The sequence below is a fragment of the Peromyscus leucopus genome, chromosome 3 (assembly GCF_004664715.2).
Source record: "Peromyscus leucopus breed LL Stock chromosome 3, UCI_PerLeu_2.1, whole genome shotgun sequence".
NCBI classification, from domain to species: Eukaryota; Metazoa; Chordata; class Mammalia; order Rodentia; family Cricetidae; genus Peromyscus; species Peromyscus leucopus.
In genome coordinates this window covers 155,095,047-155,113,957 of record NC_051065.1, presented here as the reverse complement: position 1 = coordinate 155,113,957, position 18,911 = coordinate 155,095,047, and the positions used below count along the sequence as shown (strand labels likewise).

At 48.9% G+C, this 18,911-nt stretch overlaps 1 protein-coding gene across 2 annotated transcripts in view; it reads right to left on the bottom strand.

Moving 5' to 3' along the window:
* Tmem40 (transmembrane protein 40) overlaps window positions 1–18,629 on the bottom strand; it is a 28,848-nt gene extending 10,219 nt beyond the window's left edge. Inside the window, exons 1-3 of one of the 2 annotated variants that reach the window (XM_028864081.2) lie at window positions 18,283–18,629; window positions 2,719–2,799; window positions 1,937–2,062 (exon numbers count right to left, since the gene is read on the bottom strand). In XM_028864081.2, the coding sequence (XP_028719914.2) occupies window positions 1,937–2,062; window positions 2,719–2,799; window positions 18,283–18,442 (367 nt within the window). In that variant the 5' untranslated portion in view covers window positions 18,443–18,629. The remainder of the gene's footprint in view (window positions 1–1,936; window positions 2,063–2,718; window positions 2,800–18,282) is intronic. The other variant, XM_037204249.1, reaches the window with a different exon arrangement.
* Between the last annotated feature and the right edge of the window lie 282 nt (window positions 18,630–18,911).

Here is an 18,911-nt window from a genome sequence, read left to right as displayed (position 1 = left end):
GCTCTGGGCTACAGGGCTTTCTCCCAGGACTACCCAGATGGCCCCAGATGAGTTCCCTCAGTGTGCGTAGGGACTTCCTGATCCATTGTGGATTCACTAAAACTCCAGGACGTCAATTAGCTGTGCTTCCAAGTCAGTGTTCATGTCATTTTAACTGACACAGATGTCTGGTCATACGGTTGTCCCTTAGTACCCATGGGAGAAGGTTCTAAGACTTGCCACACACATCAAAATCGACAGACACATCAGTTCCTTATACACGACAGTCTAGTATTTGCATAGAAACTGTACGTGTCCTCTTGTATTATTTTTCTTAACTTAAAAAATATTTGCATGTGGTCGGGGAAGCATACACCACAGCGCATGTGTGGAAGTTCAGAGTACAACTTTCAGGAGTTGCTTTCCTCCTTGTTCCGTGTGGGTCATGTGCGTCCTGGGGATTGAACTCAGGTTCGCTGTCAGTGTGGCAGCGAGCACCTTCACCCACTGGGCCATCCTGCCGACCCCTCTCTATTCTCTAAACCACCTCTAGATTACTTGTAATACCTACTACAGTGTAAATGCTACATCATTCATACTTGGTGGTGTTTAGTAACGTGACAATAAAGCGGCCATCTGGGTTCAGTAGAGACACAGTTTGTCTGTTTTTCACCCCTTGGTGAGCTGGCTCTGAGCATGCAGAGTCCATGGATGTAGAGGGCTGGCTACAAATCAAAATAACAGATGTGTGTTTATCTTAATGAATAAGATGTTGAGTGACTTTATTCCCACCCCACCCCCTTTTACTTTTGAGACGGGGTCTCATTATGTAGTCCTGCTGATCTGGAACTCACTATGTAGAGCAGAATGGCCTTAGATTTGTGGCAATCTTCCTGCCTCTGTCTCCTGAGTACGGGGATCCCAGGCATGTGCCATCATGCCCAACTATTTCTTTCTTTTCTAGAGTTTTTTTTTCTTTCAACAAGAAAGAAAAAAGGATCTTCATTGCAAAATATCAAACAATATGGAAAAATATAAATAAAACCTACTCCAGATTCTATCAGTCAGGTACAATGTTCATCAAGTGACTGACAATTATTTTAGTTTTGCCTATGATTTAGTCATAAAATACATTTGGGGTTTAGAGGGTGTGTTTATTTTCTGTTTGCTTAGAGCAGTTTCTCTGTGTGACCCAGGCTAGCCTGTAACCGCCTGCCCATCTTTCTGCCTCTGCCTCCAAAGCGCTGGAATTAAAGACATGTGCTATCATCCTTGGCTTTATTTAGTAGTTATTCATTCATGTAGCCCAGACTAGCTAAGGATGACCGTGCACTTTTAATCCTCCTGCCTCTACTTCCCAGGTAGTAGGATTATAGATATGTGTCACCATACCAGTTTTGTGCTGTGCTGGGGAAGGAACCTGGGGCTTTGTGCTAAACAAGTACCCAACCATGCAGAGCTGCACCCTCAGCCTAAGCCTAGGAATTGTAAGCTCAAGCCCAGGATGTAAAATAAGTCACAGTGCTGAAGCTCCAACTGAGCAGACAGAGAACCCACTCCCACACACTCCCCAGGCCCAGAAAGACCTTCAAGTTTGTTACTGAGCTTTCTTAAAGCAGGTCACATAGCATCCCTGTGCTTCACCTGTAAAAACGAGACTAACAGTAAGTAGTACTATATCTTGGTTAATGGGGTCCTGTGAGAATTGGCTGAGTTCTTACCTGTAAAGTACTTGAAAGAGTACTTGGAAGTAAGTACTCAATAAATGATAGTTCCAATGTTGTTATAAATTCAGCCCTATATGTTTTCTAAATGTATTTCTATTTGTGTGTGTGTGTGTGTGTGTGTGTGTGTGTGTGTGTGTGTGTTCGCTGAGGATGGAACCCAGGGCTCTGTATATATGAGACAAGCACTGTACCATCAAGTCACACCCCAGTCCTAAGAATGCTTGCTATACCTGAGGAGGAGGAGGAAGATGATGAGGAGGAAGAAGAAGAAGAGGAAGATGAGGAGGAGGAAGACTTCTTTCTCTCATATCGTTCCTGGGGCTTCCCATCTTGCTTGTGGAACTCTGTCTCTTGGTCTGGATGCACACAGGCAAGGTGGTGAGCGCTTCCTGCCCCCTGCCCCATCCCCAGCAACAGTACAGCCTCTCCATGGAGCACTCATCAAGCCAACAGGGATAACTACTCCCCTGAGTATCCATGCCCAATGGAAAGTTTCCAAGATCAAGGTTCTCAGATCCCTACGTAGGGGTGGGGGTGTCAAAGACAGCCCAAGGCAAACATTCCTCTGCATACAGACCCTAGAAAAGGGTCTTCTAAGCCCCCTTCGCCCCTTGCCCCCAATACCCCACCTAGAGACCTCCAGACTCAGTACTGGCTCAGGGTTCTCTTAAGTCACACAGAGGGCAGCCTGTGATCAAGCCCCAAACCTTCCCTTTCTCCAAGGGCAGATGCATGAGACCCTTCCCACCTTCTAGAGACGCCCCCCACTTCCAAAACAAGCTGCCCAGAAACTTCTCAAAATCTGGGGAGCAACTGAGGACCTGCTCAGCTAGGAAGTGTAGGAACGGGCTGGAAGGAGCACATGAATGGAAAATCACTGCTTTGCTACAGCTTTGATGTAGGACTGAAGGCATGCGCCATCATGACCTGAGCAGCGTCTTCGATGGTCCCACCCAGGCTGGATCCACATCCCCAGAGACTGTGCTCAGAGGGTCTGAGAAAGCAAACTTACAGTCTAGGTTTTCTGTTTCTCTGTGGATTCCATTGCTGTCTTGAGACTGGGAAGAAGATCCTGAAGCCTCCATCACTTTTCCTAGAGGAAGAACAGCGAGTTGGTACCTTCACTTTAGTTAATAGTCTTCATATGCCAAGAGCTTGGCAAATTATGAAGAAGGACAGGGAGGAAAACACACAACATTTAAAGTTATAAGGAATTTTGTTTTAGGCAGGGTCTATCTATGTAGCTCTGGCTGGCCTGGAACTTGCTGTGGAGACCAGGATGGCCTTGAACTCATTGAGATCTGCCTGCCTCTGCCTCCCGAGTGCAAGGACTGAAGGCATGCGCCACCATTCCCAGCACCATTTTTATTTTTAAAACATATTTGTAGACCGGGTAGTGGTGGTGCCACCTTTAATCCCAGCACTTGGGAGGCAGAGCCAGGCGGATCTCTGTGAGTTCAGAGCCAGCCTGGTCTACAGAGCAAGATCCAGGACAGGCATCAGAACTACACAGAGAAACCCTGTCTCAAAAAAAAAAAAAAAAAAAAAGCCAAACAAACAAACAAAAACCCAAAACCAAAACCAAAACAAAACAAAAAACAACCTATATTTGTTTGTGGTTTGTTTAGCATGTTTCCTTCAAGTTCACAGCACGTATGGAGGCCAGAGGACAGCTTCCGGAATCAGCTCTCTCCCTCTATCATTTCGCTCCCAAGGATTCCACTCTGGTCATCAGGCTTGGCAGCAAGCATCCTTACCCACTAAGTCATCTCACCAGCTCCAGGAATACAATTTAGAAAAAATAGTGGGCCAGGGATACACAGAGATACATTGTCTCAAATAAGCAAAACAAACAAACAAATAAATATGAATTAGGAAAATTTGAATATTGATCATCTTTTGATAATATTGAAGTCTTTTAGGGGCTGGAGACGGCTCAGTGTGTAAAACACTTGCTTCATTAACCTGATAGCCTGAGCCCAGATCCCTAGAATCCATGGAAAAGTGATTCCAATCTGCAATCCTAGTGTGCCTCTATGGCAAGGGGGTGGGAGGCGACAGGAGAATTGCTGGATTGCAGACCAGCTATCTTAGCAGAGAAGTGAACAGCAGAGACATCCTGTCTCAAACAAGACAGAAAGCAAGGGTCAATAGGTGAGGCTGTCCTCTGGCCTCCCATTCCACATGCGTGCCTGTGAATACACATGGGAACTCTCGTAGTGGTAAATGCCCGTAGTTCCCACGTTCTGGGAGGCTAAGGGCAGGAGCATTGTCCGAGGTTAGGTGTTTGGTGCCAGACTATGAAACAATAAGACTCACAAAAGCAACAGTAACAACAAAACCCCTTTTAAGGTGTGATATTTATGTTAGTATTAGGGTTTTGCTTTATTTTGTTTTTTAAAGATCAGGTCTCACTGTGTAGCCCTGGCCAGTCTGGAACTCACAATGTAGACCAGGTCTGCCTGCCTTTGTCTTCTGAATGCTGGGATTCAAGGTGTGTGCCACCTACCTAGCAGTTTTTTGATGCTGTTCATTTTTAATGTTTATTACTTCTGTGAGTACACGTGGGTCCGTGTGAGTAGAGGTCAGAGAACAGCTTTCAGGGATTGATTCACTTTTCCACTGTGTGGATCCTGGGAATTGAACTCAGGTCTTCAGGCTTGGCCTCAGGTGTTTTACCCTCAGAGGCATCTCACCAGGCCCTGTTTCTTTATTTTTTTCATTTGTTATATAGTCCAGGCTAGCCTCCAACTGATGGCAAGTCTCCTGCTTCAGCCTTCTGAACCTTCTTACATCTCTACTTTTTTCTTTTACATTTATTTATGTAAAGATAGAAAAACAACAGGAGTTGGAGAGATGGGTCAGCAGTCATGAGCACTTGTTAGAGCTGGGCATGATGGTACCCAGCAGCTGGGAGGCAGAGGCCAGGGGATCTTTGAGTTTGAGGCTGGCCTGGTCTACCTAGGGTGTTCTAGGCCAGCCAGAGCTACATAGTTTGTCTCAAACAAAGTAACAACAACAAGAGCACTTGTTGCTCCTGCAGAGAAGCTGGGTTCTTTCCCGGCACCCACATGGCTCACAAAGGTCCATAACTCCAGTTCCATAGGATCCTACTCCCTCTTCTGGCCTTGGAGAGGCACTGCAGGCACATGATGTACAGATATACATGGACGCAAAACACCAATATACACACACAATAAATAATTTAAAAACAAAAACACATGCCCCCTTGCATCCGTATTATGTCAATCATGTTACAAAGGGCACGTGTCCATGATTCCCCCTGCAATGCTGGCAGACCAGTCCGGTAGGAATGGGAACAGCCCTTGCCTGTGAATTTTCAGACAATAAAAGATCTTTTAAAAAATGGTCTCGCCGGGCGTGGTGGCACACGCCTTTAATCCCAGCACTCGGGAGGCAGAGCCAGGCGGATCTCTGTGAGTTCGAGGCCAGCCTGGGCTACCAAGTGAGTTCCAGGAAAGGCGCAAAGCTACACAGAGAAACCCTGTCTCAAAAAAACCAAAAAAAAAAAAAAAAAAAAAAAAAAAGATGGTCTCATTTGAACCTTATAATAATCCTGCAAGGTCAGCTGTTGTAGGATATTTGATCTCACTGTGAAACTCGGACACTGTGTTAAAAAAATTGACCTTGGATCAGGGGGTGGAGCCAACGACAAGAATTTTAGCCATAGAGAGTATGGAGGACCTGGGAAGACAGATATCCAATATCTGACTCCCAAGTCTTTGTCGGTAAATAGAACAACAGAAATAAAAACAACAGTCAGCTCTGCTGTGGGTCTATTCAGGTGTTAGCACACAGAGACAAGGGTCTCTCACAGGCTGCGACTCCAGAGCTCCAATTCTGTGACCAGGGACACAAACTTACTCATGGGCCACCATGGAGGCAGGTCGAAATATTTATGGGTGGAGCTGGTAAAGACCAAGCCAAGAGTTGAGAACTAAGTCCCTTTGGGACGGTATGCTCTGCTTTACTGAGCTTCTGAGAAGTCACTAGAGGTCACTAGAGGTGTGTCTAAATCCAAATGGCTAGCAGAGCAGATTTATTTGGAGGGGGGTGTTTTGGGGGTGTGGGAGGGGAAAGAGGGAGAGATACATGTGGCTGGGTCCAACCTCCTGATTTTAGACAATCAGGAAACTACCAGCTGGAGACTACATTTCCCACAATCCCTTGAAGTTGGGTGTAGCCATGTGTTCCCTTGCTAGTGGACAGGAACAGATGCAGTGGCCTGCTGGGAAATGCTTAGTGATTGTGGGTGAGGGAGGAAATGCAAACTAATCTGTTTTGCATTTGCACACACACACACACACACACACACACACTCACACCTGTTACATAAATATTAATGACGTGAAAGCCAGTGACTTCCACACGCCTATACGTCATGCTTCAGGTAGGGCTCCTCAGAGGGTCTGACATCCTCACAAGATTGTGAACCTAGACAAGGCGGGGACTCAGGCTGATTTATGTACCTGACTCTCATTCCCTACTTGGATAGAGGGAGGCACAGAGCAAAAGATGATGCCGGTAACAAGGAGGATGATGACTGTGACAATGATGAAACAACTCTCGGGGCTCACTACCTGCTGGGCAATGTTCTAACAGCAACCACTACCCTCTCACTGTGATTGTACCCATTTTATAGGTAAGAATGCCAAGGCACAGAGAAGCTGAGGAACCTGCCAGGCACCCATAGCTTGGAAGGGGCTGAACAAGGGCTGCTGTGCTGCCCAGGTGGGGAGACTACTGGAGCACAGCTGGCATCCTCTGCCCAAGCCTGTCCTTAGCATCAGGAAGGAAGCCATGAACAGTCACTAGCAGCATTATGAAATTCTGCTGCCCTGGCTCAGATTTAGCCATTCCAGACACCAGAGGGAGTGTTTCCTAGGGAATAGCCCAGGGAACTTCGAGGGCATGTTTTTGGTTTTTGTTTTTTTTTTCAGGACGAGGTCTTGCTGTATAACCCAAGCTAGTCCTATACTTCTGAGCTCAAGCCATCCTCCCTTCTGAGTATCAGGGACTGCAGGGGCACATACCAAAGCCAGCTTTCTTGGGCAGTATGGCACTGACCCATCAGAAGAGGCAAATGGACACATCTTAGAGGCAAGGCCTGAGGTGGCCCTTTCTCTTTTAGCACCTTTGCCCCAACTACAAGAAAGCGTACACAGCTTTAAAAATGTCACCGGCAAGGTTCTATCTGCAGGACACTGCCCAACACCTAGGGACATGAGCTCACCAAGAAGCATGCAGGACCACACAGAGTTTGCCAGGAGGAGCCTCTCAGGTTCAGAAGTCATGGCTTGGGCAGGACTATAGCTCAGTGGTAGAGTGAGCAAGGCCCGGGTTTCCTTGCCAGCACCACAGAAACCAAACCGTATAACACATGATTTCCTTTGAGTTGAAACGGACTCTGGGGGGCCGAGAAAAAGAGAGATGAAGAGAGAAAGGAGGACTGGGCAGGGTGGCACACGCCTTAGTCCAACACGCAGGAGGCAGAAGCAGAGGATCTATGTGAGTTTGAAGCCAGCCTGCTCTACATAGTGAGTTCCAGGCCAGCCAGGGATACATAGTGAGACCCTGTCTCAAAAAATGGCAAAGAAGGAGGAGGAAGGAAAGAAGAGAGGGGAGGGAGGGAGGGAGGGAGGGAGGGAGAAAAAGCAGGACAGGGACTGTGGCTCTGTTGGTAGTGTTCACTTAGCATGCACAAGACCCTGTCTTCACCTCCAGAATCATATAGAATGGTTATGGTGCCACACACCTGTAATCCTAGCCCTGGGGAGATGGAGGCAGGAAATTGCAGAATTTAAGGTCACCTTTGGCTACACAGAGAGAGCTGAAGGCCATCCTGGGTTACATGAGACTCTGTCTTAAGCAAACAGCAATAGCAACAACAGAAACAGAGCGAGCCTGGCCCTGGTTTGTTTCGTCCCCTGTTAGGAGGCACAGAGGTCTTGTGCTCACAGATAAACACAGATGCCCTGCAGTGTGCCACCTGTCCTTGTGAGTCTTCACCCACAAGGCTTCATTATGCAGGTGCGACTGGCCTTGGTGACCTTCAGTCGCTCCTCCAGTCCCTGGATGAATGTCCCAGTCCTCCAGTCTTACCTTGTCTTTCTGGGACCAGAGCTCATCGGGAGCTCCCTCCACCTCCAAGGCCCAGCCTGGTGTACCCCCAATACTCACGAGGCTGCACAGGCACAGGGGCCGTGGAGACATTAGGGATTTTAGGAAGTGCAGGACAGGGATGGAGGAAAATCAAATCGACTTTACAAGACCACACCCCTAGGACCTGGTTCGGTCCCTTGAGCATTTTTGATGGCTGCTGTAAGAGACATCCACAATCACAGCGGCTCAAAACAAAAGACATTTAGTAGTTAACACAGCGTTAGGTCAACGTGGGCTTCTCTTTTATTTCAGTGCCGGGGATTGAACCAGGCCCTCAACATCCACTGAGACTGCACCCTCAATCCTATTTTCACTTTCTTTCTTTTTCTTTTTCTTTTTTTCTTTGGTATTTTTTTCGAGACAGGGTTTCTCTGTGTAGTTTTGGTGCCTGTCCTGGATCTCACTCAGACCAGGCTGGCCTCGAACTCAGAGAGATCCACCTGGCTCTGTCTCCCGAGTGCTGGGATTAAAGGCACCACCACCGCCTGGCTTACTTATATATTTATGTACAGAGGAGGGAGGGGGAGAAACAGCCAGATGTAAGATGGATATTCTTGGGCTAAAACCTAGATGTAGACAAGGCTACATTCCTCTCTGGAGGCTGTCCTGAAGACTTTTTTCTCTTCATTTACTGAGACCTGATCTTATGCTGGTCAGACTGGCCTTGAACTTGCTATGTAGCCAGGGCTGACCTTTGTGCTCCTGATCCTCCTGCCTCGACAGCCCAAGCACTAAGATTACAAGCATGCACCACCATACCCACCTTCCCTTTTTTTCTTACATCATCCAGAGTAATGTCTCCCACCCCACCCCCATCCTCATACTCCACCCCTGCTCTAGGGTCCCCAAAGCAGCCTTTGCCTTCAAGATGTACAGTGTCAGCTCAAGTCTTCCCATAGCCTTGCTCTGACCTCCACCTGCTGCCCCCTGTTGCCCACCTTTAAGGAACCTTGTGGGCACACCAGGCCCAGGCTGGAGTATAGTGGCTATTCTCAGGTATAATCCCATTACTAATCACCATATTTATGTCAAACCGTGCAAAAATCCCATCGGCATATCACACTACAGCCTAGAACTCCCGGATTCAGCTTCCTGAGTAGCTGGGATGAAAGGAATGCACCACCACACCTGGCCCAGGTGCAGTTGTGAATTCCCATGGCCATCAACCTAATTTACAGTTTCTGGCATTTGAATTCGAACACTACGGAGGACCTACTTGATCTGGTTTTTTATTTGTTTGTTTGTTGTGTTTTTTAAAAAAATATTTTAAACTGTGTTTATGTGGGTATGTACACTTGAGCACAGTCCCCATGGAGACCAGAGGGATCAGATCCCCTAGAACTGGCTGTTGGGAGGCACAGGAACTCAGGTCCTCTACTTAACTACTTAGCCATCTTTTCAGTCCCAAGGACCTATTCATCTGTAACTCAGTGCCTAGCCCAGCAGCCCAGCAACTACTTGGCTTCCTTCTTCCCAAACCAGCTACTGTGTGTGTGTGTGTGTGTGTGTGTGTGTGTGTGTGTGTGTCTATACAGATGTGCTTGCCTGTGCATGCATGTGTAGATGCAGAGGTTGACACCAGATCTGCCTGTATTGCCTTTTTAGTTTTGTTTGTTTTTGTTTTTGTTTTTGGAGACTGAGCTTTCCTGAACCTGGCGCTCCCCAGTTTGACCATATTGTCTAGCCATCAGGTCCCCAGGGTCCCTTGGCCTCCACTCTCCCAGCACTGGCACATGCCACCATGCCTAGCTTTTTATGTGAGTGCTGGGGATCTGAACTCAGATCCTGCCTGTGTAGTAAGCACGGTGCCTGCTGAGTCACCTCCCACCCACCAGGTTTCCTCTCTGAGCCCATCATACTCCTGGAACCCCAAGTTCCAAGGTCAGCAAAGTCAAGAGTATTTCCTTCCTCACTAGCCAGCCAAAACCTGAGAAGGCCCCAGAAGGTCTGGTTCACTGCACCTTCCCATGAGGCCCTAGGAGGGGATAGAACTTCCGAACTGTTCATTGCTGAGTTCTTATTCTTGTCTCTACTGCCAGACTGTGCCTCAATTTCCCCAACTGTACAATGGGATGCTAATCTCTGTTATTCAGAACACTATGGGAATTAAATTATAAAGTCTAAAATAAGCCAGGCATGGCAGTGTGTTCCTTTAATCCCATCAGAAGGCAGAGGCAGGCGGATCTCTTGAGTAGGAGGCCAGCCTCGTCTACAAAGTGAGTTCCAGGACAGCCAGGGCTACACAGAGAAACCTTGTCTCAAAATAAATAAAATAAAATAAAACAAACAAAAGCCTAAAATATTGCACATAAAACATAAGCTCCCCTCTCTTCTAGATATACAGTGTCTCCCAAATGTAACTAACGATCTGGTTTCCTGGGAGCATGGTGGCCGTGAATTCCTGAGACTCTGTGGAGGTTTTAAGTTGGGGATCCAACATCAGGAGCAAGATGAGAATGTGGTGGTGATCTAATTGTTCTCCACCTGTAGCTGGACTATGGCCCTCCGCCGCCGCCAGAACCGCTCCCATATGGCTGGCCTGCTTCCAGCCTCCCCTCCCCAAACACTGCTGGATTGCTTTGGACCAGTTTCCCCATCTCTGTGGGGCCCTTCCAGAGCTGACAGTCTAGTACAGAGCACTCCCTTCTAGATAAAGCCTTCAAGGTTAACCTGTCTAATTTCAAAGAACCTTGGGGCTCGGGCATGATAGGATCTGTCAGAGAAATTAGAACAGCGTTTAACAATCTTGTGAGGACAGCAGGGAGCTTGTTTTTTGCTGAATTGTGAGGCTTGTGCAATATGAATATTAAAGACTCTGAGGCTTGTAGGAAAGAACACTCCTTCTGACTCTCTCTTAGACTGTGCAAGAGCCCAGTTCTTGTCCCCAGAATGCAGTCCAGTGCTTTCCACGCAGCCTTGAGGACCTCAGGGTTGGAATCTCCCCCTGGAATCCAGGCCTGGAGGCTGTCACTGCCCACTGTGGCCAGTGCCTGCCTTTCGGACACATCAGTCAGAACTGCTGGGGTAGACTGAATCAAACATAACCCATGTGACCCCAGGACACAGACCACAGAGGCCTTCTTACCAGCAGCAGGATGTGAGGTGTGACCGACCTGTACAAGTACCTTCAGAGCCTGCCTCAGAGCAGGCCTGCAAGAGCTGCAGAGGGAGCTGAGTCGGCAGCCCAAGAGCCTGGCCCTGGAGTATCCTGAGGCTGCCACCATGTCCCCTGAGCCAGTGGACCTGTCACTTGCCTCCTCTGCATCTCTCTCCTCCTTTGGAGCTCACGGCGGCTGCAGGCAGGAGAGTGCACAGGTTCTCATACCTTTCGTCTTATTCTTCATTCACAGACAGGGTCCGGATTAGGCCATTCTAGCGTGGGGGAGGGGGGCATTCAAAGTCTGTGTCCCTGCTTCACTCCTGCTTTGCCGTTTCACTTTTGCAAGCCTGTTTCCCCCTGGGGGAGATGGTTGGTGCCATTATGCCGCAAGGGCTTCTATGAGGGTCGAGCTGAGAAAGTCACTGAGCTCCCGTGAGCGGGAACCATGTGTCTCCCACACATAGTAGGTGCTTCGTCAAAAGCAGTTCTGAATGTGAGAGCTGAAGAGACGGTTCAGTCAGCAAAGTGCTCAGCTTGCAAGCAAAAGGACCTGAGTTCAATGCCCAGAATCTACACAAAGAGCCAGGCCTATGGTGCACACGTGTAATCTCGATGCTGGAGACACAGAGACAGGCAGATCCCGGGGCCTTGATGACCAGCCAGCCTCACATAATCTTTAAGCCCCAGGACTAGTGAAAGATCCTGTCTCAGACAGCAAGGTGGGTAGCTGGAGATGGGGCTCAGCAGTTAAGAAAACTGGCTACTCTTCCAGAGGACCTGAGATGGAATTCGGAGTATCTACATGACAGCTCACAACCTCCTGAAACTCCAGTCCCGGGGATCCAATGCCCACCACTTCTGGCCTCTGCAGTCACCAGGCACTCTCATGCAGGCAGAGTACCCACACACATAATAAAACAATAACAAGAATTTCAAAGAACGAACAAGGTGGATGGGTCCCAAGGAATAAGACCTAAGCTTGTCCTCTGGTCGCCACGTGCACACGAGCTGATGTGCGCATGTGCAAACACACACACACACACACACACACACACACACACACACAGAACTGGAAAAAACAAGCTTAAGCTGGTGAGGTGGCCCAGTGGGCAAAGGCAACTGCTATAAAGATGGACAACTTGAGCTGCATCCTCGGGACTGGCTCCCACAAATTGACTTCCACATGCACGCCTCGGAACACACGCTCGTGCGCACACAAATAAGTTAATAAATGTAATTAAAATGCTTTTTTTGTTGTTTGTTTGTTTTAAAGAGCAGGCCTGCAACATTCCTCAGCTTCCCAGTAGGAGGGGCCTAGTGGGCAGAAGGCGGTGACTGGGAGGCATGTCCTTGAAGGGGACCATGGAAGCCTGGTTCTCTGGCTCACTCTTCCTTATGTTCCTTCCGTGCTGTACCTCTGGACCCCAGGCCCACGGCAAGTTGATCACGGGCTAACCTTCAGCCAATTCCTTCCCTCACTCCACACCACCCACACCTTTTTCCGTTGTTTCTTCAGGCTGCCTTCAATCCTTTTATATATCTGAAAATGACCTTGAACTTCTGATCACCCTGCTCCCGCCTCTCCAGCACCAGGGATTATAGGCATGGGCCACCATGCGTGGTTTTTCCAGTGCTGGAGACCAAACCTGGATCCTCATGTACGCTAAGCAAGTACTCTCCCAACTGAGCTGCATCCTAGTCTGTTTTTGTTATTATTTTTTTTCTTGAGATGAGGTCTTTCTGTGTAGCCCAGGCTGGCCACCTTCTGCCTCAATCTCCTGAGTGTTGGGATTATAAGCATGTACCTCTTGCTTGGCCAACCTTCTCTGTGCTAAATCGATTATCTGAGGTATATTGTTTGGGTGATGGAAAGCGGACTGGCACAGAGCTGCTCGGAGGGAAAGAAGGAAGACATCGCAGTTTCTACTTCATCTACTGTTTTGTCCCAACGCAGGCCAGGGGCACCAACCCACACTGTGCAGCCAGTGTCCCAGATGGACCTGTGGCCAGGGCAGAACTGAGGCTGCTGCCAGGGACTGGGAACTGCAGAGGCTCTGAGATTGACACCCGGGCTGAACTGAGATGATGAAAGGGATTGTCGAGGGTGACACTCCTGATGGAAAAGGAATGGCGGGCCAGTTGGAAGACTGCTCGATAGAGCTGAGGTGGGTTTACCTTTTGTTGTCTGTTTTATTTCATTTTCTAAGGAAGAAAGAGTTTCTCTCGGCTCGTGGTTTGACATCATCACCATGGGGAAGGCATAAGACAGGAGCCTGAGGCAGCTCGTCACATTGTCCCCGAGTCAGGAAGAACGGAGAGATAAATACTGGGTGCTCAGCTTGAATTTTCTTTTTTATTTGATCTAGGACCCCAGCCCATGAGGCTGGACTGCCCACATTCAGGGTGGGTCTTCTCTCCTCACCTAAACCTTCCCGGAAACATCCTCAGAGGTGTTTCCATAGTGAGTCTAAATCCTGTCACGTTAACAATCCAGATTAAGCAAGTCTTCTGAGACATGGTCTCTGCATGTATCCCAGGCTGGCCTCCAGTTTACAACCTTCCTAACTCAGCCTTCCAGGCGCTGGAATTACAGGTGGACACTACTACACCTGACTTAGATCTCAGATGTTTGTTTGAGAAAGGATTTCATGTAGCTGTCCGGCCTTGAACTCCTGAAGATGTGAGCTTCTGTTTTTTTTTTTTTTTTTTTTTTTTTTCGAGACAGGGTTTCTCTGTGTAGGTTTGGCACCTTTTCTGGAACTCACTCTGTAGCCAGGCTGGCCTCAAACTCACAGAGATGCTTGCCTCTGCCTCCCAGGTGCTGTGATTAAAGATGTGCGCCACCACCGCCCAGCTGATCTGAGCTTTTTAAAAGAGAACTTGAAAGGTAAGCATCTAGCATGCTGGGCAACACAGTAGTTGACCAACCACCGTGGCCTAAAGTGGCAGTATGGGCCACCAAGGCAGTAGGCACAGAGCCAAGCTAGCACAGCCGCAGGTCATGTGAACAGAAGCAGAGTCCACAGTGAGGAAGAGGACCCCCGTCTCCCCATCCTTCATCCTTGGGCTCATGCTCTGCACAGAACACGATCTGGAGAGACCGACAGAACCCACAGGATGTGGGACCCCAAGACTCCGTCTAATAGATGTGCTGGAGGAACAGGGGCTCAGTCTAGAGGGGAACACTATCTGAACAAGCCCAGGCTGCTGCCCAGGGTCAGTGCAGGGCCACTCCCATTTGGGCTGTGAAACCATTCTGCTCAGTACATGAAGTCATTTTTCTCAGAACAACTGCTTTGGGGTGGCCCAGAGCACAGCCAAGTGTGGAATCCAATTTGTGAGCAGCAGTGGTTAGTAACTATGTTCTCAGCCCAGAAGCTATTAGCCCCTGGGACAAACATCTCCAGAACAGAAACAAAGTTTGTTTGTCTTTTTCTGCTAATTATTTTTTTGAGGCAGGGTCTCATTGTATATCCCTGGCTGTCCTGTAACTCCCTATGTAGAGCATGCTGGCTGCAAACTTAGAGAGATACACTTGACTCCTGGGGTACTGGCATTAAAGGTTTGTTCTGTCACACAGGATCCTTTTTCTACTGCACTTTAAATGAAAAACAGCTAATAGCACATAGTACGATCCTGATGTGCACCCGTAGCCTGTGCCAGGCAGAGCACAAGTGTCCCTGTGCAGTGTCCCCAAGGCCAGTGAGGAGCCCCACAATGCAGGCTGAGGTACAAGCAGCATGCAGGAGCCCCACTGGGTAGATGTGAGACTCGGACTATACAGCTGTCCCTGAATCAGCCCAAGAGTGAACGAGTGCCTTCGGAGTCCCCGGAAAGAAACCGCGGATGGAGATAGAGCTAATCGCGGAAGTACAAGAGAGAACAGGAAAAGTTCAGCCAGCCCAGCCACTGCACTCCCGAGTCCTCTGCTAGCCTCGTTATCACGGAGGACATGCATCTCTCACCTGTGCAAAATTGATTATTGGATCAATAGCAAGAAAGGCACTTAAAAAAAAAAAAGTGGCTATCACCCCGTCTCGGCGGCCATCTTCACTCCCTGTGGCTATCAGGGCCTCAGGACACGAGTACACAGTGCCTAACGTGTAGACCCGGATGCTTACCGACTTACAGTGGGGTTGGGTCCTGACGACACACTGTGAGTCGGAGGTAAGTTGAAAATGCATTGCTGTACCTAACCAAAGCGGGTCAGCGCAGCGCACTGAGCGCCGGGTTTTCATCCAGTGGCTGATGATCTGGAGATGGCTGCTCCATGTTCAGAACCGGATTAGCGTTTGCTCTGGATGTCTCTTTGCTGGTTCGTGTTGTTGCTGGTGTGTGTGTGTGTGTGTGTGTGTGTGTGTGTGTGTGTGTGTGTGTGTGTGTGTGTGTGTTGCAATAAAATGACATCTAGCCCAGTTTAAAAGTGGGCAGAGGATATGAACAGATGTTTCTCATACACATCCGATAGATCTCTACATCATTATTCATTAGGCAAACACAATTCAAAACCGCAATGGGATTCCACTTCACTCCCACAAGCATGGTTAAAATAAGACAGGCAGTCCCAGGTGTTGGCAAGGATGAGAAGACACTAGAGAGCGCCCTCATGGGTTGTGGTGGCAAGGTAAGAATGTGTAGCCTGCCCTGGGGAACAGTCTGACAGTCCCTCAAAATGCTAATCATAGTTACCAGCTGATGCAAGATTCCACTCCTAGGTATATATGGGCTGGCAAGAAGGCCCAGTGGGTTAAAGTGCTTGCCACCAAGCCCGACAACCTCAGTTCAATCCCCAGGCCGAACAGCAGGAGAGAACAAACTCCAGCAAGGTGTACTTCGACCTCTGCACATGCGCTGTGATGACATGTGCACTTGTACACAAACACACGATGTACCCACCCACCCACTAAATAAGTAAGTGTAATTTAAAAAGAAAATTTTAAAAGAAGTGAAAACCCATATTTATACAGAGACCAGCACATGAATGTTTGTGGCTGCATCATTCGAAATAGCTGAGAAGTGGTAACAACCCAAATCTCCATCAACTGGTAAATGGATGCACAAAACAAGGCATAAACAGAACTATCCAGCCGTGCGGGGGGGAAGGAAGGGTGATCTGGAACTGGGTTGGTGAGCATCCAAGTAAAAAGGGACCACATACTCCATGCATATGAACTGCCCAGGCATGGGCTAGCAAGATGACTTAGCAGGTAAAGGTGCTTGACACCAAACCTGACAACCTGAGTTCCATTTCCCATGGCTCACATCGTGGAAGGAAAGATCTGACCCCCAAAACTGTCCTCTGATCTCCACATTTGCGTGCGCGCGCACGCGCACACATGCGCACACATGTACCCCATACATAGTCACAAATAAATAAACAACACATTTTTACAGTCTGAAATGCTACATCCATTGGGTCAAGCCAATTAGTTCTCATGGAGGAAGTGCCCACTGTGAAAAGTGCCCCAGATAGCTCTATCTGAGAAGTGTTTTAAATGTGATCGTCAAGGTGGTAGAACTCAATGAGAGATGAGAAACCTCTGCACCAAACCTTGTAGAGAGGGAAAGACTGCCAAGTGTGGCACATGCCTTTAATCCCAACACTTGGGAGGCAGAAGCAGGCGGATCTTTGTGAACTTGAAGTCAGCCTGATGTACAGAGGAAGTTCCAGGACAACCAGGGTTGTTACACAAAGAAAACCTGTTTTGGGAAAGTGGGGGGAAAGAGATATAGAGATAGAGATAGAGATAGATAGATAGATAGATAGATAGATAGATAGATAGATAGATAGATAGATAATAGATAGAGATATTATGGCAAGTAAATTCTATCTATCAATAAAGTAGTTTTGTTGACAGGGGCAGGTGAGACAGGGTCTCATGTAGCCCAGGCTGGCTTTGAATTTATTATGTAGCTGAGGGTGACTTTGAACTCCTGATTCTCCTGACATCACCTCTCAAGTACTGGGATTACAGGTATATGTTGTCATGCTTCATTCAACAAAGCTGTTTCAGAGAGAGAAAGAGAGAGACAGAGACAAAGAAAGAGAGTGGAAACAGTCATGGCTGAGAAAGCAGCTTTAGGAGAACTTCAGAGTCCAGGTGACCTAGTGTTGCAGAGGGCCACATCACCCTGAGTTCTAGTCCTATGCCTTACAGATCTGCTTGTTTGACCCTAAACAGGACCCCCCCACATACACACACACAGGTTATTTTCCACCATGCCTCCCCTAGCACATGCTCCCAAGCTCTAGGTAGGGCCCTGGATTCCCTGGGGCAGTTTTGAACAGAACAAAAGAAAATAATAAGCACTCTTGGATAACCTCTCTGCCCCCTTAAAAGGCCTATTGGAGGGGTTGGAGAGATGGCTCAGAGGTTAAGAGCACTGGCTGCTCTTCCAGAGGTCCTGAGTTCAATTCTCAGTACCCACATGGTGGCTCATAGCCATCTGTAATGAGATCTGGTGCCCTCTTCTGTATATATAATAAAATAAATAAATCTTTAAAAAAAAAAAAAAAAAAAGAAGCCTATTAGAGGTTTGAAGACCAGGATGCTCTGGGCAGAGACCACAGGGTGAGGATGGCTACCATGGGGAGAAATGACCCCAAGAAGGCTGGGTAGGGCTTCCTGGGGTCTGCCAGCACCCTCTCCCCAGGGGGCTATCCCACTTGATGAAAGGCTCTGCCTGGGAGCGGGGCCCGCCTCCTTCCCCTTCCCCTTCCTCTGTGTTCAGCGTTTTCACACACAGGTGCCTTTCAGCATAGGTTCTCCCATGTTTCCTAACCTGGCTGGGTCTCCTGGCTGACAGGGGGGTTGGAGAGGACTTCCTCTTCCAGGAGGGAGGGTGGTGGCTTTACCTGAGCTAAGCTAGAGGCAGAGACCTTTGCATCCCTAAGCTGTGGGGTTCTACCACAGCAGAGCGAGAAAAGCCTATAGATACTTAGCTAAAGCCTTCATTTCCAAATGGGGAAACTGAGGGTCAGGGAGGTCCAGGGTTTTCTAAACGTCCACACAAGCCAGTGATAGGAGTCAGAGCCGGCCATGGACTGTGGGCAGGCCTAAGCTGACAGAAGTGTCCAAACCACCATGGGGACAAATGGTCCATCCTGCCTGACTTCATTCACAACAGAGACTGGGGGGGCCTCAGGGAGCCCAGAAGGTACAGAGTTGGGGGCTTTCATCCCAGGTCCACAAAGGACTCACACAGAGCCAAGCCCAAGGATCAACCGTTTCTCCCAAACCTCCCCACACCACCCACCTACCCGTCCGCTTGACCAGTCCCACGTCCCATTACCTGGAGTCTCTGGGCTCATGGGAGCAGCAAGGCGAGCGGTGTGCTGATTGTGAATGTGGCCCGGCTGGGGAAGGAGAGGCCATGGCACCGTGACAGCCGAGGGCGGGGCAACCATGACGTTGCCCCTGGGCCTCACTGGCTCATCCGGGTGTTGTGGCATTCCTTCCCGCGGTGCTATCAGCCCCCAGGCCTTCCTGTCTGACTTGCCTCTTTCCCCCCAGCATCCTAGGAGGAGCAGGGGTTGGCATACACCCTGCTGCAGATCCCAGGATCACACTGCAACCTCAAGCCCCCAGTGGCAACCATGTTGGGCCGCCCTGGGCTGTGACAGGCTCCAGGAAGGGAGGAGTTGAGGGCTTGTCTTGGGTAACCCCTCTTTGCTCAGGAGGTTGATTCAGGCCCCAGCCATGTGTCCTGACCTGCCCTGCAAGTCAGAAGACACTGCCATGCTCCCTGCTCCTGGAAGCCGGGGCTGGAATGGTATATGCAGAGGAACAGGGGGCTCAGGGACCATGGAGAGGGGCTGAAAGCTAGGGCGGTGCTTCTCCTGGGAAGGGAAACCGGGCCAAAGCTAGGGCAGGTCAGGAGAGCAGCACCTGTCTAGGATGGGTAGGAACAGAGTCCTCAAG